Below are 26019 nucleotides of genomic sequence, written 5' to 3' on the forward strand. Positions count from 1 at the left end.
TGAGAAGAAGCCTAGGGCAGGATAAAAGGAGCCCTGTCATCTGACCCCTGGCTGCTGTGTGAGGAAGTTTGCTGTGGTGGTCAACAAGCAGTATTCCCTGCTTTTAGATAGGATGTGAAGTCTTGGCTTCTTTTTTTTTTTTGCTGTGAGGCAAAAAGGGTTGACTCCCTTGTCTTTCTGGGATGTGTATGTTTTGGGCAGTGGGCCTGGCATTGTTGGCTTGCCTGTAATCATTGTAGGATCCTTTGAGGTCTGCAGAGGTATCTGGCAGGGGCAGGTACTGTGGCTCTGGGGAGTAGGCAGTGCCTTCTGAGTTTTTGTTTCAGAGTAACTGCTGTTCGTGGTCATGTAGGTTCAAGCATCAGGTTTTCATTGTGACCATTCCATTGTGTTTCCCACTCCTTGCCATGTTGGGCCATGTTTGTTTTCCATTCCTCACCTTGCCCTAGAATTCTTTTAGTTATCTTGGAGAGGCTGGCAAAGCTTTCCACTTGTTCATACACATTGATCAGGTGTTTTAGGGCTCAGGCTGTGTTGCCCATGTTTCTGGGAACCTTATGAAAATATTCCACAAATTTGTTATTATTCAAGAAAATTTTAAGGGGTGGAAGAGCTGGTTCAGTGGCAAAGAGCACTGTGTTCCCAGCACCCACCATGATGTCTCTTAACCATCTGTAATGCTGGTGCCTGGGGATCTGCTGCCCTCTTCTGACCTCCTTGGGTGAGCAGCAGAGACGCGTATTGCACATACAAGCAAAACATCCATATACATTTAAAAAAAAAAAAAAACAAACAGTTTTAAATTACATTGAGAGAAAGAGAGGGGGTGAGGCAGTGAGGGAGTGCATGCTCTCTAGTGTGTGGAAGTTAGAGGAAGGCAGTTTGTAGGAGTTGGTTCTCTCCGGGGATAGAACTCCCTGGAGAGCTGGTAGAGATGTATCAGGGACCTCTGCCTACTGATAGACTTTACTGGCCCCTTTTCATGGTTTCTTGAACAAGCACTAGGCCTTTGGTGTTACCAGTTTTCTTTGACCAAACAGGCATGGTGTATTTTTTTCTTCAGGGTCCTTTAGTTGAGGTAATAGTTAGGGCAGGGTTTCACTGTAGCCTGGCTGGCCTTGAGCCTGAGCTAGCCTTTGGAGGATTGTAGATGTGTCCCGCATACCTGGGCTTTGAGAGGCTCTTTTGTGACCACTTAGCTTCATTCATTGCTCAATGGATCCTTCTGTTGTTATGAGTTCATTCCCTGCCTGTAAAGTGAGTCCAGGGCCCTAGTCTCTGTTCCTTCTACCTTCCTACTTGTTTGCATGGATGGCTCTTTCTGTAGCTGTGTGACAGGATCCTAGGATCATCTGCCTCTGTAGCTGCTCAGGACTGTGGAGGAAGGGATTCAGCCTGCCTCTCACTTTTAAAAATAAATTTTAGTGTGTTCATATAAGATATCCATCATGAAAGTATTGGATTCATATAAAAGGCTACTACTATAGTGAAAAGATGAACATGCCCACTACCTTCCCCGTCACGTCTCATTTGATCTGATGTAGAAATAATTTTATTTGTACTGTCTTCGTGTTGAGTATTTATCCTTCATATCTGCTACTTTGAATGGTTGACTTTGTCCTCCTGTTATCTTCTCTGGGTCCTCTAGTAACATTTTGTTTTAAAGACAGGGTTTACTCTGAAACTCATGCTGGCTTGGAACTCTCCGTAACTCAGCATATCCTCCCTTTTACTGCTTCCTTAAGATCCTGTCATAAGCACACAATAGGCCTGGGGCTGGGACCTCTATGCTTGCCTCAGCCCAGTGTCCCAGGAGGAGGCTTGAGGACACTTACTTGATCCCTCTGGGGCATCCCAGGCAGGAAGCAGGGCCTCTAAGTTCAGGTCTTTTGAAAGGCAAGAGAGCTAGAGATCCCAGTGGTGGCCATTGTTGCCAGCAACAGGCTTATTCTCTGGAGTCAAGCTCCAAGGAGTTAATTGATGTGTTTTCTACTTTCTGGAAAGTGGTAATTAACCCTGTTCAGGCATAAGTGTGTTGAATGTAGGAGTTTCCCTACAGTCCTAGCACATAATCGTCTCTCCCTTCTCTTACCTTTCAGCAGACAGCTCGGACAACTCTGATTTGGAAGATGACATCATCATATCTCTGAATGAGTGATGTGCCATTCCCACTTGGAAGAGAATCTTGGCAGGCGAGAGAAACAGTGAATTCAGAACACCTGCCCTTTGCTGCCTCCCAGGGCTGTCAGTTAAGGAACTGTATGCCCTGTATTCAGAGGACTATGATTTAGAGTCTCCCTGGAATCTGAGGGCCCTTCTAAGAACAGTAACACACACACACACACACACACACACACACACACACACACACACACACACGCATACGCATGCACGCGCGCGCGTGCGGACTAGGCCCTAGTTTGTGTCCCCTCCTCCTAGGAAGGACATAGCTTTCCTCAAGGGAAAAAACAAACATGTCTCTGGGTATTTCACAATATATTTTCTTTGTATAATGTTCTTTACTTAAAGAACAAGAAATAGTTTTTTATAAAACTTAAAAAGGAAAAAAAAAAGCACCAGGCATTTCTAATGAGGGTCTGAACTTATCCACCAGTCTCCTACCCTGCGCTTCATTTTCTTTGGAAGAAAATGACGTCTAAAGAACATATAGAGGCATTTTTACATACGTATTTAAATGAAGAGGAAAATCGTGGTTTCGTAAATTGATAAGGATTAAGAATATTTTATTATAAATATAATATATGATTTTTTAACCTGTTTTGTTGCCTCATATGCTGTCAAGTTAATTTGTTTTCCTTTGTGCCAGAGCGGGAATGGAAGGCACGGCCTGAGCACTGGGGAAAAATGCCTAGTTCTCTGTCTCAGTGGCCAGGCAGCAGTCAGTCATGTGGACCCTGGTTTTGTGGAGTTGAGAGAACTTTAGGGGTATAAATTCACTCCCTCTCTTTTCTCTTTGTGATTCAGTTTTTCAAGTCTTTTTTTTTTTCCTTCCCTTTCTCCCCAATGTGGAAATTACAAATCAAAGGTCTTTTTCTTTAATGTAAAGTGTATTTATTTAAAAAAAAAATACAAAATAAACTACAAGTCTGTCTTTGTTTATGGCCTTTCCTTGTTTTCTTTTACCAAAGTGGGGTTTCCCTTTCCTCCTCTCAGTTCTGGCCAGACCACAGAGGACTTGGAAGACAGAGCCCTCCACAGTGAGAGAACCACAGCCTTACCACAGCAAACCCCCAGTACAGACAGTGGCGTAGTCACTTGAGCCTGGCCTGAAGTTGCTGAAGGCTTTGTGAGGACAAGGGGCAGAAAGGGTGGGTGTGAGGGAGTACATTTCTATCCCTATGTATGGGGACCTTTAAGGAGCATCCTGGCCACCCCTTGGCTGAGATTAGAGGGGACAGTTTTTCAGTCCTAAAAGTTGAGGAGTACTTGAGGTCAGGCTGGATTTAGAGAAAAACTGACAAAGCATCAGGGGCTCATGCTTTTCTTATCCTGCTACTCTCCTTCCCACACTAAATACAAAATGTTAATTTTCTTTCTGATTTTGCCCAAATTGTAGCTTCTGTTTCTGTTTTACAGGCATCACACAGCCCCAGAAACACTTCTTCCTTTGCTGAGAGAAGGGTTCACTGGTTATAAAGTAAACAAATAACACAAAACAGTGAAAGTACCACCTCTATCTCCAGGGGTAGGTAGAGCCTGCTACACCAAGAACACAACCTGTCACACTGAAGTGGCCTGTACCACAGAAGCATATCCTGATCCGTTAAGAGCCAGGTCCTCATTTGCTTCATGCTATGGCATTAAATGGTTAGCTGACACCAGCTAGCAGAAGCTAGCCTGATGGCTGGTCCTGGGTGCAGCTGAAGAGAAAACAGTAAAAACTCTGTGCTGTCACTATAGTGCAGTTTTGCCAGGAGCTTCTGGGAGCACACAGGCCTCCCAAGGTAGAGATGAGCACACTTAATAGGAAAGCACAATTTCGGTTGACTTGACAACACTCCCTTAGGAATGTGCCTCATGAGACTAGAAGAAAACATCAATCTTCCATATTCTTACTGGGGTTCAAAACCTGAGACACTTAAGACCCAGGCTATGAAACCTACCAATTAGGGGTTTTTGTCTGCTGTGTTTTTTTGCCTTGATCCAACAGCTCAGGCACTGGGTACCTGCTGTCAGCTTTCTCACTGGAGACAATGTCATGATCAAACAAGGCCTTGGCCACCTGACCCACCTTCTCTAGTGCTAGCAGGGCTGGCCAGCTGAGAGGCCATAGAACCTGTTACATTTTAAGGACTAAAAGGAAGTGGGTAAGATGGTCCAAGAAGGAAGGCGGAAGGTTCCAGTGTGGTGTGAAGGTTCCAGTGCGGTGTGGTTCTTCAAGAAACAGGTTCCCACCAGAGCCAAAGGGTGCCCCTTTCCAAAGAGGGGTTAATAAAGTGACCTGGTTCTGTCTGGAAAGGGCATGCAGATGGTGTAAGCTGCTTTGTTACAGGGACCCAGCTGTGCTACAACTGTTCTGTAACATTATTTAGGATCTATAAGAAAAACTGCAGTAGTCCATCAAGATGAGGCCTGCTCTGGTTTCTGCTGGGATGACAACCGAAGTAGTGTAGGTCGACTGACTTGCTCCAAGCCCCGGAGAAAGTGGCCCCAGCTCAAGTACACATAGGTAGATTAACACTCATGTTAATGCTTTAGAGCAGCAGTTCTCAGCTTTCCTAATGCTGTGACCCTTTAATACAGTTCCTCATGTTGCGGTCACCTCAACCATAACATTTTTTCTGTTGCTACTTAACTGTAATTTTGCCACTGTTAGGAAATGCCATACAAATATTTTGGGAGATAGAGGTTTGCCAAATGGGGTTCTGACCCACAGGTTGAGAACCATGGCTTTAGAGCCACCTTTAATATCTCATGAATACCAGCCAAGGCCTAGTGAGTGGAAATTCCCTGTTCTTGTCCAGTCTCTTAAATTTCTTGTCCTTGTAGACAGGCAGGCATCAACACCATACAACCTTGAAGGTCCATCTCGGAGCCCAGGGGTCACAGGTGTTGGCTCATGGAGTAGGCCAGACCCTCTAATCAGGGTTCCATTCTCCTCAGCCTGACTGCCTTGCGCTGCCAAGTTGCTACATTCTGAGCCTGGCTGTCATCTATGGTGACAACTGTTGCCTGATCCAGCTTTCTACTTGACACAACAAAGGCAGAGCCTAGATCCCTTAGCCTACCTTCCCATCCCAGACAGGACTACTCAATCTATTTACTTCATACCAACGTTGATGTGGATTTGGGCTCTATCCCATCACAACTGTGACTTCTTTCTCATAAAGGAGTACTATTTCCTTACCTCATGTCTGGGTCACAACACGGAACACTATGTCACTCATCAAGGGCATCTTCCTGGCACTGACTCCCTTGCAGACTGAGCACTGTAGTTGGGGGTCTGTTTGCCACAAAGCTTGAGGTCTGACTGCAGCACAGGCCGCTCTGACACAGCCCTGAGAGCAAAGGAAGCACATTGAAGAGTTAACAAATCTGCTGCCTCTCACCCTGCATGCCAACTTTACCTCCAAGACCCCTGGGAATCAGCAGATGACTGATAGGGAAGACCCTAAACTACAGTAAGGCTAAAAGACTGAACCAGAGGGAACCTGGGCAGGTCATGCACACAGCCCTTTGCATCGATATTGCACTGTTCTTCCCCCCAGATGCAAGACTACACAACTGAAAACTATCCTCTGTCAAACAGGCTTTTATAATTGGGTGCTTTGTCCAACAGCCATAGCTCAAACGAAAGCACACACTTAGGGCAGAGAAAAACAATACAACTACCTGTAGCTCTTGGCACAGATCTTAGGCCCAGGCTTTTCCTCTGAATGGGCTCAGCTCAGGGTGGTGTAACAGGGCCCCGTGCCCTGTTAGCCTGCGGGCCAGCAGCTAAGATTGACAAGTGTGAGCAGGGTCCTGACAGCACAGGGCTGAGCACAACCAGCACAGCACAACTTTTAGAAGCAGTGGTGCCAAAAACATGACATACGGCATGCACTGAGTGAGGCCTTCCATTCTTTATGAAAAAACCTGATTGAACCAGGACTCTGGTGGGATTAAAAATTCATCCTGACAAAGGCTTTACTGACAATTTTCCATACAGTTAGTCAAAAAAAAAAATATATATAAAAAAATACAGAATACAGCAGACAGAATCTCATACACGGGAAACGTAAGTTTCTTCTTATAAAAAAAACAAAAATTCCACCCAAATCTAAGAACTTAGTTTTCGCAGTAGACAGGATGCCACCAAATGAACCACCAAAACCCAGCAGAGAATTCAAACTGAGGGCTACGAATAGGTAGAGAAAGAGCAGAGTTTTAAAATCACTGCTTCTGTGACACAGACACAGCCGGAAACCACAGGTGTGGGCTAGGTGCTGTCTCTCACCACAGGTGTGGGCTAGGTGCTGTCTCTCACTATAACTATCACCATGTGTTCTTCTTCTAACTTGCCCAATGTCCGCAGTGCTGACTGGAGGTACTGCTGTGAAAAGTCACAGGGTGGGAAAGCATAGAGCATGCCAGTGCTGTCTCTGCCCTTAGACCCACCCACCGGCAAGCTGATCACCCCTGCAGCCTGCTTCTGTTTCAAGTAGGAGACTAGGTTCCTGAGAAGCCGCCTCTGTAGGCCTGGCTCCACCACGGGCATCCCCTCAGCGCCAGGACCGCTGGGGGTTGACTGGATGGCTAGGAGCACAGCATAGCCGTTAGGGCTCCCCTGCTTGATGCGACGGGTGACCTCATCCAGCTTGGGCTGGTCCAGTCGAAGACGCTGGGCAATCTTTAGCTGGGTCAGTTTGCTGCCAGAAGTGTGGTCCTTAAGGAGCCCACTGATAACTCCCTGGTCCCCTTCAAGGACGTGCATAGATGTTGGGAAGCAGCTGTTTTTCAACACTAGAAGCCCAGTCCAACCCAGCTGCAGTGTCTGGGCATACTCCGACAGAGTCTTTAGCTTTTTGGTCTCATGTTTTGGCTCTTCAAGAGTCTTGGGCTCTGCCTCAGTGGTCCGATGATTGCGCTCACTCTCTCTAGTCTTTTTCCCATGGGAAGAGTCTGGAGCCTCATGGTGGTGGTGATGGTGGCTCCTCTCCTCAGCACCATGTCTGCTGTTGCTGAGGGAGTTGCTGCCTGACTCCTTGGTCCCTTCACTGGAGTGGTTCTCTTTTCGGCTGCGCTCAGGGGTGCGGTCCGAGCCTCGCTCAGACTGCTGTCCCCCACCCTTGGTCCTGCTCCGTTCCTCATAAGGGGAGTGAGTTGTCCTCCCACGGTCACTTGAAAGGCTCCTCCGCTTGCGTCTCTCTTCCCAGGGCTTGGCTATGCTCCGGTCCCCATCTCCCCCCCAGCGCTCACCACTCCGGCTGCGCACTGAGCGGCTATAGCCCTCCAGGCTGTTTCTGCGGTCCGAACTTTTACTGAGGCTGGTCCAGTCCCCTTCCAAAAAGGTCCGGTCTCGGTCTGAATACAGAAGGTGTGGAGGGGTTCTATCCCGCACCCTAAGGTCAGCATCCAAGTTTCGATGCCGGGTATATCCGTCAGTGAGAAGCTCATAATGCACCGGGAGAGGTGAGGGCTGGTACTGCTGGGGATAGCGAGTCTCCTCTGCTTTGGCAAAATCCACCCGAAGCCTGCGATCTGGACCACCCAAGGGAAAGCCCCTCATCTTAGCACAAGCAGCTTGGGCTGCGTCCAAGCTCTCGTACTGGATGTAGGCAAAGCTGTCTCCTTTAACGTGATCGATGGTCCGAATGCTCCCAAAGCGATCAAATTCTCTGGCCAGGGCCGCCAGCGAGGTGTTAGGTCCAAGACCACCCACCCAGAGGCGGGTGGTGGGGTTAGCCTTGCCATAGCCTATCTTTATGGGGTTTCTGCCAATCACTCGGCCAGACATAGCCACCTTTGCCCTGTGTGCCATGTCCAGGTTCTGAAACTTGAGGAAGGCATAGGCACCACCCTGGCCGCGGGCAGGCCTCTTGATGACCACCTCCTCGATGATGCCATACTTCTCGAAGGCCCGTCGAAGCTCCACCTCAGACACACTGTGGTCCAGGTTCCCGATGAAGAGATTTCGAGTGGCTCTCTGATCATCTTCCGGCATCAGGTCCTCCTCGCACACGGCCTGGTAGCTGTATGGGCGTCCGCGGTCGTCGTACAGCCCGTAATAGTCCAGGGCTCGCTCCCGAGACAGTCCCACGGCAGCCGCCGCAGCAGCATCCAGGGCGAAGGCTGCCGCGGTGTGCCGCGCGCGGGGCTCCCGCAGGGGCGGGGCGGCTACCGGAGACAGCGAGCGCTGCTTGTACTGGTAGCCACCGTGCAGGGGCAGATAGCCCAGAGGGTCGGCGGGCGTGGGGGGACCCGGGGGCGGCGTGGAGGCAGCGGCGCTGCTGCTGCTACTTCGCCGACTGCTCCCGCCGCCGCCGCGCAGGTACACGGGCTCTACCTTGAGCGGGCGGTCGTAGAGCAGCAGCTGACGGGCCAGGGCGTGCTGGCGGGCCTCCCGCGCGTCCTGTGGGTGCCGGAAGTTCACATAGGCCACGCGGCCCAGCTCCGGTGTGTGTGACAGGCGCAGGCTGATCTCCCCGAACCGCTTGAACTGGTGGAAGAGCCGGTCCTCCAAGTGCTCGGCCGGCAGCGCAGGGCTCAGGCTGCTGATGAGGAGCGTCTTGTACTCTGGAGCCGCCGTGGAACCGGGACCCGCAGGTTCCGCCCCGGGGGGCGGCGGGGGCGGCGGGAGTGGAGATGCGCGGGGCGACGCGCCGCCAGCACCCGGGTCTCCGGAGGCCTTGCCGGTGCGTCCTCCGCCTCCCGGCGCGCCCGAGGAGCGCCCGCTGCTCGCCCGGTGATTCGCATCCCCAGCAGCACGCCCGTCGCGATGTCCGCCGCCTCCGCCGCTGCCGCGGGGCTTGTCACGAGCCCGCGCTGGAACCGGGTGCTTGGTGCCGCCGGAGGCCTTGTGCGCTGCTCGCCGCCCGCCCGCCTCTGCCTCCCGTTCGCGCTCCCGCGGCCGCTTGGCGGACGATGATGAGCCACGCCCGCTCGGGCTGGAGTCTCGCTCGTTCTGCCGCTTCATTGCGCCGGCTTGGCGGGCGGGCGGCCCGCAGGTCCCTCAGAGCGGCGGCGGCGGCGGCAGCCCAGGAGGCAGCGCCCCCGGCGCCGCCATCTTGGACAAAAGGACTCGGCGCGGCGGCGGCGGCGGGGCGGGGCGGGAGCGGCGCCGAGGGGCTGGGAGCTGCGTTATCAAGCTGCGCCGGCAGCACCACGTGACTGAGGTGGGCGGGACGAGAGTTTCGCTCGCCGCCTATTACCGGGCTCCGCGGCCCTGCACCACGTGACATCTTGGCACCCCGAGGTGCCGGCCTGACTGCGAGCTCTGGCGCCGCTGCGTGGCTGGTGGAGCCTAGGCACCCGGCTACCAGGTCGTGCGCGGATTCCCTCTGGAGCCCGGCAGGCCGCAGCTGCACTTCTCGCTTTGTGTTCTAGGCTTGCTACTCCGGGCCCGCCTACTTTTTGCGGACTCGGGCCCCGCCCACTGAACAGGTGTGGCTGCTTGGCCGGAAGCCAAGTGTTGTATCCTACTCAAACCTGCCATTAGGGTGAAGAAACTCTAGTCCCTTCCTTGGAGTTTTCTAATTGGGACCAGACGTGGCATCCTTGGATGTAGACCCACAAGGATCCCCACACCCTGTCCAGGACCCACATCCAGGCATCTTAAGCAGATTCTTCAGGTACTGTCCTGACAAGACTCTGAAAAAGATGACTATAGACACAGGTGAGACCTCCCTGGGTCCAGGTACAGAAACTAGAAAGAATGCATTTGCAATCTACAGACAGGCATCTTGGTGCCACTAGGTCCAAACTTGTGCTGTAGGTGTCTGAGCAGACAGGAGGCTGGAAAGGTGGGTCTGCAGAGCCAAGGGTAAAGAGCAGGTAATGCTGTTAGTTATCACTTCTTGCCATGTTGACATCTTGCTGGCCAGTGTCCTGCCCACATTCAGGAGGTGAAGTACCGACAAGGGTACTCAAAGGCCTCTAGGGTTTATGTTCTCCAGATGGTTGCTGGATCCACTGATGTATCTGTAGGATGACGAAGAATGCACCCAGCTCTTCCCTCCTCCCATAAGAAAGCAATCAACGGGAGAAAAGTGCAGGAGGAACTTGGAAGACACAGTGGAGGGTTTCATGGCAGGAAGGCTGGCCCTGTGGATGCAGAACGAACTTGGGGACCACAAAAGACAGCTAAGACGAGCTCTTTGGAAAACATAACTTCTTAGCAGTCGTTCCAAAGTCACAGGATCTTTGGAAGCAGCAGGAGCAAAGTGTCTCCACTGAGGCACAGTTCACAAGTGCTGGCAAGGGAGCAGTGGAAAACCATACTGCACACAACTCTTACAGGCCCTAGACTGCGACCAGGCTCACCAGACCTGCCAAAATCCAAGCAAGCAAAGGAACCCCAAAGAATTAATAACCAAGAGTAAAGAAATGCTAGTTCTGACCACCTGGACTCAGTGCAGGAAATTCTCTGCTTATTCTGCATATGCTGAGCCAAATGTAAATGTACTTCAGACTTAACCTAAGCCCAGGAGCAGGCCTATCCTCAGCCTTGCAGGAGCAGGCCTATCCCCAGCCTTGCAGGAGCAGGCCTATCCTCAGCCTTGCAGGAGCAGGCCTATCCTCAGCCTTGCTACTGGATTGGATGGCGGTGGGGGTCAGGGGTCAAGTCTAACCTCATGAGGCTTTAGTATCAGACACCCAGAAACCCCAAACCACAACACACTGGCTGCCCAAGCTCTTAAGTCCTGTTATGGGGGTTTCTGGCCCTCACCACTGGCAGGCTGAGGGATCTTTTCAGACTGGAAAGATAAACCAATAATCTATAGGACAGAATACTGTGCCGGCTCAACTAGCCAAAGACAGTTTTTTTTTTTTTTTTCTCTTTAATAAAAAAATCCCAGACAAACTTTGAAGTCCTAGAGTAAACCAGCAAAAGAAGGAAGTAAATTCCTCTCCACTTGGGGTGGGGGTGAGGGGCACCACAGAGCCAACATCATCATTAGGAAAGCCCCAGGCTTCACATCTCATTGTCAGGAGCCCGTTTAAAAAATAAATTACAAAATGGTTGTTTGGGGAAGAGACAGATGAACTGCTTTGTTCCCCTCAGGTGCAGCAGGAATTGGACAGACTACAGATCAGTTCGTGCGCTGGCTGCCTTGGGGGCATATTTAGGCATCAGTTCATTTATCTTCCGGATATAGTCAGACTTTTCTGCACAGCCTTTGCACATCTCCCCCCAGTCGTCCAGGATCTTCTTCAGCTCTTTCACCCGGAGCTTCTTCAGGTCCACTGTGCTCAGGTCAATCTGCTTGTCTGCAGGGAGAGCAGGACAGTGAATGGCTGGGTAGGAGAGCCTGCAGGCCCCAACTGTGCTGCATGCCAAACCATTCCTTAGATGGCCAGCCCTACTTGCGGCAGGGGAGACAAATGTATACTGCACCCAAGAGCAAACTGACGTTCTTCACCAGGAAGGCCACCTCAGGCTGTCAGTAGCCACTAACAGGACTCGCAGTGCAGACAGCCCACGTGATTCAGAGGAGAAACAGCTCCAGTTCCCCAAGGACTTCCTACATGTCAGCACAAAATGACAGCTCCATCCCCAGTGTTCCCACGTGGTATCAGAGTCAGACGCTTACTCCATAACCCATGTGACCCAAACAAACCTACACTAGAGCCAACCAGGATACCAAATCAAATTCACACAAGCACAAGGTTCCCAGACACAAGGTATAGTAAACACTGACATTGTTTAAACTTTATGGGAAAGGTCTGGATCTTCTCAAGACTGGGATTATGTAAAACCAGATGGGCTCTGCCATGGTGATGCTGTAACTGTCATGCTTGGAGTTTACAGCCATCACCACAAGTACAGCCATGACAAGTCTATTGAACTCAAGTTTCCACCACATCGCTTCTCCGCTCAAAAACTTCCGATGCTCCAAAGTTTACTTGGACTAAAAGCCAAATTCTTCTCAAGGCTCTGTCCAACGTGACCTCCTATGCACTACCCCACCATCTATAATCTCTATCTGCACTGTCCAATCAGATGGCCTTTCGGTCAATCCGAAATCCTTCAGAGTGTGCCACCAAGTCACCCTCTCACCCTGCCCTCCATCATCTCAATGTGGACGTCTGGCCCCTGCGGCAGACAGTATCGTCCTCTATGCTACAAACCCGCTTTTTATGAGTCTTCTGGCTAGAAAGGGCTTGCAGAGACGGCGGAAGGTACACGGTCCTAGTCACACTCACCATATTTTAGCTCACAGATCTGGCTGTCTTTCTTCTTCAGCTTCTCGCAGATCTTCTCCACAGGGATATGGTGGGCCAGGGGCTTCGACACCTCATTGATGATCTTGGTGGCGGCATCATCTGTGGCCCCAATGTAGTAGCACTGTAGTCAAAAAAAAAAAAAAAAGAAAAGAAAAAAAGAAAAACAAAAACAAAAAAAACACCACCACAACAAAACAAAAGCCTTAAATTCCACGCATGAGTAAGTGCCTGTGTCAGAGGAGGCCAGAGGGAATCAGATTCCCTGGAGCTGTGTTACAGGATGCTGTGGATGCTAGGAACTAAACTCCGATCCCCCACAAGAGCAGTGTACATTCATAATAAACTCTCCAGTTCCAGACAACACTATTTGGTCATCTTGAAAACCTCTCTTTGCCAAGACTTCAGTTTGTTAGCATTGCTCAGATCCAGCTGTTCTAGGCCCTAGGCACTTGATACATGCTCAGTCCCAGAGTTTCCAGATGAGTACAGGAGCCATAAGAGTTCCAATGAGAGACCACCATTGAAGTTGAAGCTACAAAGGCTGATGTTTCACCAGGGCTCTTGACCTGGACTTGGCCCTGGCCATCTTGGGGCACCTCACCAACTACTTCTGATTCCAAACACACCAAACTCTTTCTGGCTTTTAGACGCTCACACTGCCTGGATGTGCTCACTCCTTCACTGATCCTTCCTCAGAGATACTTAGGACTACTTGCTCTAATAGCTCTCACCCACCTACCCACAAACTAGCTTATTTCCTTCATGGCAAATGCCATTCACTGCTTTGCAGTTGCCTGCCATTTTTCTCTCCTGGCATTACCAATATTCAGTTTATAGTAGATGTTTACTAACTAGAGAATAAAAACACTTAAGCCTCATATTAGTTTATACACATGTTGCATCATGAAGTTGACACACAGTACACACGAGCCAGGGACAGCCTGGGTGGGTCACCAGTTACTTACCAACCGATTCTCTTTGCCTCTTGCTTCACGACAGAACTTTATAAGTTCTTCTTCAATAGTGGCTGGTGAAAATGTGACATCTCTGTCTTTGAGGTCCTGGTAAAATCTTCCCATATAAGAAATACAAACTGGAAAAGAGAGAGGAGATGTTAAGTAGTTATTAGTCTCCATTTCCCCAGGAAGAAACTGTCAGCAGTTTTGATAGAGGGATTAGAATGCCCCGCCCCCCCTACTCACAAGTGCACAGAACCCTTAGGTTGTTGAAGTCCTAGTATCCAGAGCATGCCGGGAATGAACATTACCCAAGTGACCCACACTCTCTGCTCTTTTCAAGTTTAAGGCGAGAGTGGACACGTGTCCTTGAGGGAACTCACTGTGACCTCATAAGGGACAGATTGGAGGCTGAAGCAAACGATCAAAATGCTCCTCTTTCTGAATACATCGAACCCCCAAGTGCAGCTTAGTAACCCCGGGACGGTTGCGGCCCACAGGATCCCTTCCTGTAATCTCTAAAGTGATGGGAAAGGACAAAAACTCCCGCGATGTGGGCTTCTAGCCAAAATTTCAACGCGACTGAACCGACGCGTTCCCTTAAATGGGTCAACGTTTCTAGGCCCGGGAAATAACTCTGAGGCCCTCTCTCCAGCGGACACCCCCGGGACGGGCTGTCGCCCCCACCCTTTCGCTTGGTTTAGCGCCGCCAGGCCGCCCCCACCCGGCCCCCCGCACCTTCGCAGTCGCCTGGCCGCAGCGCCCGGCTGTCAGGCAGCACGCTCAGGGCCAGCGCTACCGCCAGCCCGCGCGTAGCCCACATTCTCCTCGGCCGTCGCCACCACCGCCGCCGCCGCCGCGCGAATGAACCGCACCCGGCGCTGTGCTCCGCCTAGTGGGCTGGAACACAAACCGGAGTTTCTCATTGGCGTGCGCTCCCCGCGCCCACCCACATGCTGCATCCTCATTGGTCCACGTGCCCAGGAGCCCAGACCGGCGGCTCCACGCTACTCTTCCCTATTGGCTGATGGTGTCTGGGACCTAGACAGTTGTCGGTTGCTGATTGAGCCTGGGCGGTCCATAGAAAGCGGCTGGGCGGAAGATGCACGGACTGCCATGTTGGGTAAGGGCAGCTGCTTTGGCTGCTTACCGGGACCCTCTCAATCTGTTGACTCGACCGGAATACCTTGTCTTGGCTTCACACCTACTCTCCTCCCGAGCCCCGGACTCGTAGAGCAGGATTTCTGCCGTCACCCCATAGCCATCAGGATAGACGGCGGGAGCAAGGATCAGAAGCGGTTCCCTGTTTTGAACTACCACGTGGATTGGCGAACCAATCTTGGGGAGCGTCCACTTTCATTCGCCCGCTGCGCAGTCCCCGCTTTATCCTGGGACAGACTGCAGAACGTCTTAAACCAAAGGCTCTAGGTATGCCTAGTCGGCTGCTGTCTTGGACCTCTGAGGACCTCGCCGCAAGGCTGCGAGCAGAGGCGTTGGTCTAGCTTCCCAATGGAGGCCTTGGGATCTTGGGAGGTTTTGTTCTCTCTCGGAGACGCGCGGATGGTAACTGGAGACGTTACCGCCTGGACTGCCCTAATGCTAGCTAAGTGCAAGGGCTTTGGCCACTCGCCCTGGAAGGCGGAAGACGGAGAGCGGCCGACTAAGTGCAGAAAGGTATCTAGAGCTAAAAGGGCTTGGAGCCCGGCGACAAGGGTTTGAGAGGGGCACTTATGCTCCCATTCAGTGAAATCAGTGGACCGATATCAGGTATTCATCTTTAATTCACATCACAGCAGTCAAGGGATGGGGGTGGGGGGAGAGGTCAATTGCCAGATATTTACATCTAAAAGTCACATTTCTTGTTTGATTTATAACATGCTACCACAGTATATACAGTAAAATGCCTCTGGGGCACATTTTTTTTTTTTTTAACTTTTCTGGTACAGGTAAGATCATTTTAAGTCAGTTTTTCTTTAGACATGAATACACAAAAGAAATGGTTAGAAGTTTTGTTTTAAATAAGCACAGAATGCCAGAGGTTAAAAACACATTTATAGGGCTTATTACCAATTAGACACACTCTATACATTTTTTGCTCAAATTCCTGTACAAATACACAGCATTCAAATAGGTATTTACAAATACGCTTTAAAGAATGAAAATCAGTATTTCACAATCTTTTCAAAGGATTCTGATCTCTGGCCTCCCATTTCCCTCACACTGGCTGATTTTTCAATAAAAAGTATTCAGAATAGGTCCATTTCATCCAGTTAGGGAAAATGGAGAGGAGCAACACAAATATATTTCACCTTGCATAAAGCAAGGCCAAGGAACTTAACCCTACATTCCCCTCCCTACCTCCTGTGCCATCAAGTGGAGAAGGGAGATGTCTGCATGTGATGACTGGCTGCCTCCGCGGACTGAGGTTCAGACATGCCTGGAAACCTAAAGCTGCCTTACCTAAGAATCACATTCAAAGCTACACCTTGACCCTCATACCTGTGGACCCAGACGGTTAGAAGCTAAGCTTACCAGGGAGTTTGGGCTCAGGTGTGTGCCCTTGGAGCTGGAGCTATTGGACTGGCCTACATCCTCAACGGTCTCTGCTCTACTTCCTGAATGATCCTGAGGGTGTCAGAAAGCCCTACTGTTGGTACCTGGGCCCCAACATACCCTGAACGGAAATGGGCCTTCTTTCTTTTTCCATAGGTTATTTGCTGGCAGTTCTATTAAACTTGTTTATAAGAGAAAAACACCGTGGACATGGGTTTTTCTGTTTGGAAAGGATTGTGGAGAAGGGATGAGCAGCTAGGGGCCAGAACTTGGCCACAGCAGGCCAGAAGGCCAACAAGTTAAAGGGAATAGGGGAGCAACATACCTGCTCATCAGGGAGAAGGCAGTTTTATGGCCATCACTGATGTGAATGTAAGCAAATAAAAGGAAACAATTGCCTCAAGACACGTTATTTTAAAAAGTAACTTAGAAGCACCCTGGTGAAATATTACCATACCCCCACCATAATACCAAGAGTAAAGTCAGTGCCCTGACATGAAAGAATTTCCTATAAAGTCACCACTGTGCCCTGCCTGACAGAGTGGGGAGGTTTGGAAAAACTGCCCTTCTGCCTGTCCTGAACCCTGAGTGGTGGGCAGTCCCTATGGGTTTGGAGTAGAGGGCTCAGTATTTGGCTACTTGGAAGATAACAGTTTTACCTGTGTGGCTCTCTGCCTCCCACCATTCAGTCATTCATTCATTTATGTGTTTTTCAACCCAGGAGCTTGCTGAACCTGACCACACATCCTCAGGGCCTGGAAGCCAGGCTGGGCAGCCAACCCCAAGGCTCAGAGGTAGTGCTAAAAATCCCTGATTCAGGCTCTAAATGGCAGGCATTTGGGGCCACCTGTGAAAGCAAAAAGGTTTTCTGGCTCCTGCCACACTCCAGCCTCACTCTTATACCAGCTCTTTCTAATACAAGGGAAGGGGCTTAACTCCCTGTAGGAGTGAACACCCTTCTAGTTTCATTTCATCCAGCCCCAGGACAAGAGATAATAATAACCCTTTCGAGTCCATTTGAGCCAGGGAGGCATCTGCAGATCATGAGGTGTTTTGAGTGGAAAGGAGCAAAAGGTCCAAAATAAAAGTGATGAATAATGTCCAAGTGGGATAAGAGACAAGCCTGGCCCATGGAAGCCTGGCAGTATGCCCTAGGCATGCAGTTAGGCCAGCCATGTGCCTGACCGGCTCCTCAGCTGCACACTCCTAGATGGAAGAGTGGGCAGGTGGACAAGCATTGTGCAAAATGGCTTGTGGCCCCTTTGTCCACCTGTGACATGTAGTCCATGTGGTCCTTGCAATCCCTGAATACAATCAAGAATTTTTCTGTCCATACAGCAAAGGAAGAGGTCCCTAGTGCAATTTCCATTCTTCAGATCTCTACCCTGGAGGGAGGGCCTGGGCTCCTGCTTCTGGACTCTGCAGTGCTGCAAAGCAATTATGTCTGTGCAATATTTCCATATAGCTCCATGTGGTCTGGAACTGCAGGAGGAAGAAAGCAACTACTGCATAAAGAAAAACCCAGAAAAATGAAAACAAAAAGTAAAATGAAAGAAGCCACAACCCTTCATGCTGCTGTGGCCTCTGAACATGGCAAAGCATGAGTTCACGGCAGTACAACAGAGACTCTTCTCTTGGTGGTTTTCTCCTGAGTGCCAAACCGCTAGCTCCCTGGGAGGGACTTGCTTTTCAGACCTGGAGTGCCTGGGCAAGCTGCTTGTGGACGATGGTGGTGCAGCTGCCTCTCTGCTCCTCACTGTTCCCCTCGGCCGTGCTCCCAGGCCATGCGGGCCTGCTCTTCCTTGACACTCCCAGGAGGCAGTGAGGCCTTGCGGTGCAGGCCCCTTGGCCTCTCAGCCTCCTCCCGCAGTAGCACACCCTCATCGTGCTCTAGGGCTGGCAGGCGGGGGTGATAGGGCTTGGGTGGCAACGCAGGTGGGTCCATGGGGTCCTGAGGGATGACACACCCTGGGGCTGAGTGGCTCCTGCATGGCTGGGACTTGATGGAGTCAAGGACAGCAGACTCAGAGAGGCTGTAGTGGACAGGGAGGTAGGGTGGCTCAAGGTCTTCATCGCCATTCCAGGCCTGGCTCGGCATGGAGTCCATGGTGTCTGTTCGAGGTGGGGCCTCTGAGGAATGCCCAAAGTTACTCTCACTTAAGGAGGATACGCCGCTACTGGCGCTGCCAGACAGCGTGGAGTTGCTGCCATCCAGGCCCGATTGGGGGCTTGTAGGGGAGGCTGGGATGGGGTGGAGAGGAGACTGTGCGAAGGAAAGGGTGGGTAAGTTAGAACCCCTTTCTAGATAGGTGGACTGGCCTGCCATGTGGAGACCAAGAGTCTGCTTATCAATGAATGTTAAAGTCTCATCAGTTTCATGTCTGTTTCTTCAGCAATGACCCTCTAAGTATCTCCCCCCACAAAAGCAAGCTAGTGGAGCCCCAGAATCACTACTATTTCTGAGGGTGAATAAATGCCTCTGCCTTGGCTGATGGTGTACCTGGGGCTAAGTCCCAGGTTGGGTGTGGTCTGAGTTACAGAAGGGCTGGGTCATCAGGCAGAAGGAACCCTGGTGTGCCACAGATCAGATGAATGCTATTCTGCTGCTAAAACTGGTCACAAACTCGATCTTTTCCCATTTTTCAGAAAAAATAAGCTAACAGGATTTAAATTTTACTTCTTGAAATTTTTATAAAACTCTTGAGCCTGATATTTCTCATTTTCAGTTGACACTAGTTTTATAAACTCTATAACCCACCACAGGGACATTTCTTTAGCTACTGGACTACAGTGCGTTGAGAGCCCGTGGTATTAGCAGAGAGCCCCCAAGTTTCTCAGTGCTCACTACGCACATACTTTTGTTGCCATGGATTGTCCATAAGACCCTCTGGTCTCCCTTTCCTCATCACATTTGTTGCAGGATGCACGGGTCACCCGCAGCTCTAGTGTGGCTCTGGCCACCCCCAGCTTCTGCCAGCTTAGGCTCTCAGGACAGAGGAGCAGGGGAGGGTTCAGGTTCCTCTTGTAGGCCCCAGGGGTGACTCTACAGCAGATGAGGCGGTGGGACAGTTGCTTCAGTACATTACCTTGCGCAGCGTCCGGGCAGGGAGGGCCGGGGGGTTATCACCCAGAGGGTGGTGGAAGGCGTCAAAGTGTAGGGAGTAATGACCTGAAAAGGGAACAGAACCAGAGCTCAGCTGGGGCCCTTGCACACGTGGCAGAGCAGCACGCGTGGCATGGCAGCACACGTGGCACAGCAGCACCACCTTGCTGGGCACTGGGCAGGTGTGGAAAAGTCTCCTGAGAACATCTCAGCATTGAAGGCCACAGAAAACCTTTCTTTATACTGACAGTCTGTAAAATACAGGTTGCTGGGGTAAAATACTCGAATTTCACACAGGAGGCCAGAAAAGTTGAGTGCTTCAGAGCCCATGAGACAGCAGGTGCCGGGTAGAAGTTGTAGTCTGCTGGCTGGTTGATGGCAGGCTGGTGAGTGGTGTATTCCGCATAGTTGACTTTGTTGTCTTCAGCCTCCCTAGCTGGGATGGCCTTACTGGGCTAGCTTGTAGAACTCAGAAACCTTATTGGCCTCAATATTCAGCAGGCTTCTCTCTGTGGTGTGGATGCTTTTTTCCTTGGCTGAGATGGTCTAGACAGCTACTGATCTAGCCCTTGCTCGGAGTTGGAGACCAGAAACTATTTGAGGGACCCGCTTACCATGCAACAGGCTTCGGGGAGGCACTGGGGGAACCATGATGTGCCCCATGAGGGTAGACAGGAAGGGCTGGGCCTCTTGGGCTCCGCTATCCAGGCTCCAGCTGCTGGGGGCTGCTGGCACCGCTGAGGGGTGGAAAGAGATGGAGTGAATGGAGGTTACTTCTTGAACTTCCCACTCGGAGAAGCTGCTCTATAGCCTGAAGCTTCTCTAGGTGTGCTCTGTGTAGCCAGCACACAAGTGGCACGTCAGGCAGGGCCTACAGGTGAAAAATTGGCCAAATCAGGCAAAGAGAGATGACTGGCCAGAGATTGAAGCTGCCTATGATGGCAAGAGTAAGCTGATTTCTGAAGTGTTTATTTTAGGATAAGGCAAACTAAGAGGAAGTGCAATAAAAAGTAAACCCCTGCAGTCTTTGGGATCTGTCAGAAGAAAAACTAGGTCACAGGAAGGAGAGCATGTCAGCTAAGAAGATGACACAAAGAGCACAGGACAAAGAGCTCTTCTCGAGTTAGTTAGATCAAGGCTCTTACATTGCTCACGCCCTGGTGAAAAGCAGGACTGAGCCCTGGGATGCAGAATAGAGCAGGCCCCAGACAAAGCAGTCCAGTGCCTCAGTACTGGCTCTTGGCTACAACTGGGTGGGTGACAGATCCTTGTAAATGGGGAGAGGAGAGGAACAGTGGAAAGGATTTTTTGTGATTTGGGGGTTTGGCCACTCTGTAGAAGAAGAAATATGGAACATGTTTAATTGGTTCTTTCCAGAGAACAAATGCTAGCAAGAAGAAGCTAGCTTCTCTTCAGAAGCTTTGCCCTGATGGAGCTTTTTGGAAGGGCAGCCAACATAGTCCAGGTGTCTGGTATGGGCACTATGTTAAGGCAGTGGTACCTAGAGGGAGCTCAAGATATCCAAAGTTTGGGCTTTCTTGGCCCAGACATTCAATGGCAAATTCCAAGGTCTGATAGGAGCTGGAAATCTCTAGAAAGAACTGGAGTCTGCTGTTTGCGTAGGGTATGGCCCTAAGTGCTGGGCCCATGGCACTCCATGGGTGACATCATTTTCCTTCTCTTTGCTCAGCGACTAGCATGTGCTTGCAGCACAGCACAGGTAAAACTTCAGTTGTAAAAACTGCTTAAGCCCATGATATATTGATAGCTTATAGCAGACAGAAGGGCACCTGAATCTGATGAGTAGCCACTGAGCTGTTACTTGCAAGAAAGAATTCTGAATCTGCTAAGCATCAGATGGCTTCCTCATTAAGCCTGAGCCCAAGAACTGTGCTCCCCTCTTCCCTGTTCTCCAGGGTACAGCAGGAGCTTCTTGGTTCTGAGCACCCAAGCTCTTTCTTCCCCCAAAACAAGGGATGCCATTTACAATGAAACCCACAGATCTCAGAAGCAGCAGCTTAGAGATGATTCTGAGAAGCTTCTCCAAAAGGATCTGACAATCTGACCGCAGATGTGTCCCCAACTCCTGAAAGAACTGCGGGAGCTGCAAAAATTTACCCCAAGGGTCCGAAGGAACTTGAGGTCAGGAACACTGTGGGGAAGAATGACAGGAAGGCTGTATTTAAGATGGTATCTGAGTGAGTCATTCCATGTCAGCCAGAAGCCATAAATGTGCAGTGAGGCCAGTGGACCTTCGCCATGTAGAGTGGCCAAGGGAATGATTTATCCGAGTAGAAGAGCAGTACCACTGTGCCCTGTCATGTATTAACATTAATACATCTACAGCATTGGCCTCAAGTCCCCAGTGCCCAGTCCCTGGCTAGAGGGCAGACTTGTCTGGGAGTGACTGGCAAAGAGAAAAACCCTACAGGCGAGAGGTAGGTTTCTTAGGGGGCCTGGGACAGGGACCCAGGAGTTATTCTGGCCTAGGTATTACCAATGGGAAATTGTCTAATTTATTGACACTATATGCTGACTTTGTGGTTTGAATATGGTAGCTTTGGGCTCAGCTTTTGTTTGGAGACACCTGTCCTTCCCTCATTCACCTAGGGTGGCCATGTCCAGCTCCTTGCTGCAGTATGGCTCGAGGCCTGAAGCTCTTCTGTGTCCAGCTGATGTAGCATCCTGGTCTGACCACCAATACTCATTTGAGCTCTGAGCCGTGTGACTCTTGGATAGTTTTGAGATTGAGCTGCATCTTAGGTGAAGAAAACCCATTGTGGATTCTGGACTCATAGGCCAAAAAGGCCCATTGTTCTCGGGTCTTTGGTGCAGGAATCCAAGAAGCCACTTTCTCAGGAAGTGTGGCCTTGAGGTTAGGACGGCATCTTCGGTGGTCTCTGTGGCTGAGCATCTGGCACTAGTGCTCACTAGGAACTGAGGATTTGGACCCAGTGTTTGACCCCTTAAAAAGGACACAGACTTCATCTTCTATGATAATCAAGAGAGGAAGCAATGACAGCGGGGACAGCAGACAGTGCTTGGCAAGCAGGTGCAATGACAACAGGATGAAGGGACAGGGGCTGAGGGGCTAAGAGACAACACACTAGACTGCTAGGAAGTGAACCTGCACCAAGCACAACAGATGGAGGCGAGGAGAGAACTACGGGCCAGGCTCTAGTTGGCAGACAAGCTCAGCCTGGTCACCATTTAGGTACTGCTGTGCTTAAACTAATTCAGGTGTCTGGGGCTTCAGCTCAAGGTCATAGAGGTTAGACGCTGGTTCTTATATCAGCTTGAGGAGCACAAGGTAATGTGTCAGCATCTAAACAGCTATGGTTTTAGGGAGTTTCTCAATTGCACAGTGTTGTACAGATGGAACCAGTAGCCAGAGTGGCTGAGGACTGACTGGACTTCACTGAAGCACCCAGAGCTTTCTGTGTGGAACTTACTTTTGGGAAACTCAGTGTAGTATACCTTTCCCATTCCTTTGGGGCTTTCATTGGCTACAGTCCATTCTGAGCTCTAAGGAGTTTCTGAAGCCCCAACGGGACCATTGGGCACACTAAATCCAAGAAGCCATTAGGAAGAACCTAGGAAGAGTAGATGCCCACAGCAGCCTGAGTTACAATGAATAACTCAAGGCAGATGGCAGTTGGGCCTCTATGAGGGTGGCACTGGAGAGAGGGAGAGACACAGATAGACAAACAGGATCCATGCCAGGTGTGGTCTAAACAGTGAACTGAGGAACTGGTTAGCACTATGTCTAGGTAGACAGACCTGGGCATTGGGTTGTGGCTCAGAACTGGACAGTTGATAACTCAGGAACAAGAGTCAGACACTCAAGATGGGACAGACATGAGAGAGTTCCTGGAGTGAGGAAAGTACCTTTTTCAGCCATAGACAGATTGGGGTCACTGCAGGGTTTACAGGCTCCAACTACTTGCTGGAACAGGGCCCGCTGGAAGTTTGGTGGCTGAGGGAAGGAGAAAAATATCAGAGTGTGAGAACAGACAGCTACATCATGGGAGGCAGTGTTATGGATTACAGGAGGCAGGACAATCTGAGCTCACAGGATATCAAAGCAGTAAGAGGGCTCATGCTGAGATGTGCTCCACAGCAGCCCTGGAAGTCTGTTTCACCGTCCAGGTTTATTTGGATCCGAGCACTTCCACGGATACTTGAGATATCACCTAGGTGCAGGACGTAGGTGCCTTCCATTATTTTACTGTTACATCTTCCTGTCTGCCAGGGAGACCACTGACAGACAGGTTTAAAGACCCTGTCTGCCTCCGAGCACTGATAGGTCTTTTTTTTTTTTTTTTTTTTTTTTTGGTTTTTCGAGACAGGGTTTCTCTGTGTAGCCCTGGCTGTCCTGGAACTCACTCTGTAGACCAGGCTGGCCTCGAACTCAGAAATCCGCCTGCCTCTGCCTCCCAAGTGCTGGGATTAAAGGCGAGCGCCACCACCGCCCGGCCGCGCTGATAGGTCTTAACTCTTAAGCACTAAGGGGAGAGAAAGCAGCACCCAAACCTGGAGTCTGGCGGTTCCCATTGCTCTTCTGAGCAGTTCCTCCCATGAGATCTGACCTCTGCTGTCAGAGAGGTGCCACTGAGAAACTCCTGACACTTAGGGCCTAGGGCAGTTATGGGCTTGGAGTAAAAAGGCAGGGGCAAACTGCACAGGGTCAAGTGTTACTTGCTGGTCCAAGCAGGGTGTCTAGAGAACTATGTTTGAAGGGCAACCCTAGCAAGACACACAGACATCTTCATACCTATGCTCACTACAGCTTTCTCAAGATGTTATAAAAGCCAACTTCTTATGCCAGAGGAACGGGGAATGAGTAGTCTAGAAAGCTGGCCAGAGGTTTAGATAGATACCCAAGCAAGCCTAGTCCCAACCCTTTTGCCTCATACCCGCACTTTGTCTTGATTTCTGGCCCTCAGATTCACTGTCTTCCTCAAACTAGGAGTCCAACAGCCCTCTTACAGAAGAATGAGGGAGGCATGCAAGACTTTGCAAAGGTTTAGTAAATGCAATGAAGGAGCCCAAGCCAACACACTTGTAGCAGAGGACAGTTAGTCAGGGCTAGGTCTGCTACCTGTCCATTCTCTAGGATGGCTGCTGGATACATGGCACTGCTTGGGCGGTCCCGATGTGTAGGCAACAGCAACATCATTTCCCGGGCATGTCGGTACTTATCTGGCAGAGAGGGAGAGCCTGTAACCAAGTGAGAACAATCACGAACAGATGACAAACCACAGATGGAAGGCTCAGTGGCCACACATCCTTAGGACCAGGGTAGGTGTCCCTCACAGTTAGGGTGAACTAATGCAGCAAAACACGAGAGGTGTGAAGCAGATCTAGTGGCTAGATGGTGAAGACTGTATCTGGTACCTTGGCTGACAAAGGCTACCACCATGCCCAGAGGAAAAGGGTAAGGAGAGTTGAAGCCTGGTGCAGAGTTCTTAGGGTTTCTGAACCTTGTGTTGCTCTCAGGGCAGAGGTGTGGCATCTTCTAAAGGACCTGGGTGGGTTTCTAGACGACCTGGGTAGACCAAGGCCAGCTTGTGACAGAGCCATAACACAAAGACAAGAGACACTTGGAATAACAACTGCAACATTCTGACTTGACATACTGGGTCTATACACACTTACCTTCTTCAAACACCAGTGGTTCTATTTTCTGCTGGTTTCCTTTTTGGCATATCCCTTCCACATGGTAGGCTTCCAGAACCTTGAATTCTGCCTAGCTGTCAGACCTATTGCAGCTCTTAAAGCCAGTCTAGCTGGAAGCCCAGGTCCCTGTACACAGGTGGGTTTGATATTTGCCTTGTTTTCTTGATAGGCATGGAACTAATCAAGAAATTAAGAGACTTAGACTCAGGCTCTTTTGTTGTTGTTGTTGTTTGTTTTCTCAAGACAGAGTTTCTCTGTGTAACAGCTCTGGCTGTCCTGGAACTCGATCTGTACACCAGGCTGGCCTCAACTGGAGATCTGCCTGTGTCTGCCTCCCAAGTGCTGGGGTCAAGGGTGTGTGCTACCACCACCCAGCTTCATGTCCTTTTCTATAAAGACACTTCAGTGACTCTGGCTGAGGTGCTATCAGGGCACTGACAAACTTCCCATATGTGGTTCTTATGAAAGCGTTCTAGGGAAGCAGGAAGATAATGTGCTAGCTCTCCTGGGACAGGATAGTAGGAACAGCTCTGCAAATACACACTTTATTGAATCAGACAACAGCCTATCCACCAGTCCCTCCATGGTAAAGTCATCTGGGCCCTAATGTTTCTGGCTAATTCAGCTTTGAGAAGCTGGGCAGTGGAGAGTAGCCCACTGGCTTCAGCTGAGAGGTGTCTCTGCAGATCGTAGGCAGGCTCTGAGTCCCTGAAACGCACCATCCCTAGGCTCTCCTGAGCTTGTGGTGCCAGCACTGTAAAAAAAAAAAAAAAAAAAAAAAAAAATCCAAGCAAAGCAAACCCAAGTCTTCAGCCAGCTCACTGCAGGCAGGAGTCCTTGAAAAATCCTTGTATCCATTGTAGTCCAAAAAGTCCGTGCAAACAGCTTTTTCCAGTTATTTTTGTTACTTTTTCTGTTGCTGTCCTGAGAGAACTTCTGGGCAGGCTTTAGGACTTATCTTTTACCATGGCCTTCACTGATAAGGGAATATATAAAGTATAATTATTTTTTTTTTAAATTAAACTTCTTGTTTTGTGGTTTCACTGATATTCATGTTCTCTTTTAAAATTTGTGCTTTTAGGCAGTCTCAAGAAGATGGATATATAAAGAAAAGGAAAGAAAGGGGGAAAAAAAGCTCCAAACCCCACTGATTTTGTCTCTGCCTTCCCAGCTGAGAGACTGAGACCCCTGGACAATTTCTGGCTATGACTATCTGAAAAGGACAAAAAAAAAAAAAAAAAAAAAAACCAGAACAAAACAAAACAAAAAAAAACCAACCAAAAAAACAAACAAAAAAAACCCAAACAAAAAACCCCCCATCACTTTGACATCAGCTCA

At 50.0% G+C, this 26019-nt stretch overlaps 4 protein-coding genes across 10 annotated transcripts in view; 1 reads left to right on the top strand and 3 right to left on the bottom strand.

Moving 5' to 3' along the window:
- Positions 1-3124, top strand: part of Dcaf1 (DDB1 and CUL4 associated factor 1) — a 57338-nt gene extending 54214 nt beyond the window's left edge. Inside the window, exon 24 of one of the 2 annotated variants that reach the window (XM_034484460.1) lies at positions 2100-3124. In XM_034484460.1, the coding sequence (XP_034340351.1) occupies positions 2100-2158 (59 nt within the window). In that variant the 3' untranslated portion in view covers positions 2159-3124. The remainder of the gene's footprint in view (positions 1-2099) is intronic. The other variant, XM_034484461.2, reaches the window with a different exon arrangement.
- On the bottom strand, positions 128-10173 carry Rbm15b (RNA binding motif protein 15B). Its single transcript, XM_034484462.2, has 2 exons — positions 5854-10173; positions 128-5519 (listed from the first exon to the last, which is right to left on the bottom strand). The coding sequence occupies exon 1, from the start codon at positions 9137-9139 to the stop codon at positions 6473-6475; it is 2667 nt and encodes an 888-aa protein (XP_034340353.1). The 5' UTR covers positions 9140-10173; the 3' UTR covers positions 128-5519; positions 5854-6472.
- Positions 10174-11134: 961 nt separating this feature from the next.
- Manf (mesencephalic astrocyte derived neurotrophic factor) lies at positions 11135-14247 on the bottom strand. Its single transcript, XM_034484494.2, has 4 exons — positions 14085-14247; positions 13356-13483; positions 12370-12511; positions 11135-11433 (listed from the first exon to the last, which is right to left on the bottom strand). Exons 1-4 carry the CDS (start codon positions 14167-14169, stop codon positions 11249-11251), a joined length of 540 nt encoding a protein of 179 aa, XP_034340385.1. The 5' UTR covers positions 14170-14247; the 3' UTR covers positions 11135-11248.
- An 862-nt stretch (positions 14248-15109) lies between these two features.
- Dock3 (dedicator of cytokinesis 3) overlaps positions 15110-26019 on the bottom strand; it is a 322288-nt gene continuing 311378 nt past the window's right edge. For 4 of the 6 annotated variants that reach the window (XM_076917346.1, XM_076917345.1, XM_076917343.1 and 1 more), the window contains 5 exons: positions 24104-24222; positions 22891-22978; positions 19617-19739; positions 18986-19068; positions 15110-18162 (listed from right to left, as the gene is read on the bottom strand). In XM_076917346.1, coding sequence (XP_076773461.1) covers positions 17653-18162; positions 18986-19068; positions 19617-19739; positions 22891-22978; positions 24104-24222 — 923 coding nt within the window. In that variant the 3' untranslated portion in view covers positions 15110-17652. The remainder of the gene's footprint in view (positions 18163-18985; positions 19069-19616; positions 19740-22890; positions 22979-24103; positions 24223-26019) is intronic. The other 2 variants (XM_076917344.1, XM_034484017.2) reach the window with 2 other exon arrangements.

The sequence above is a fragment of the Arvicanthis niloticus genome, chromosome 21 (assembly GCF_011762505.2).
Source record: "Arvicanthis niloticus isolate mArvNil1 chromosome 21, mArvNil1.pat.X, whole genome shotgun sequence".
In the NCBI taxonomy this organism is placed as follows: Eukaryota; Metazoa; Chordata; class Mammalia; order Rodentia; family Muridae; genus Arvicanthis; species Arvicanthis niloticus.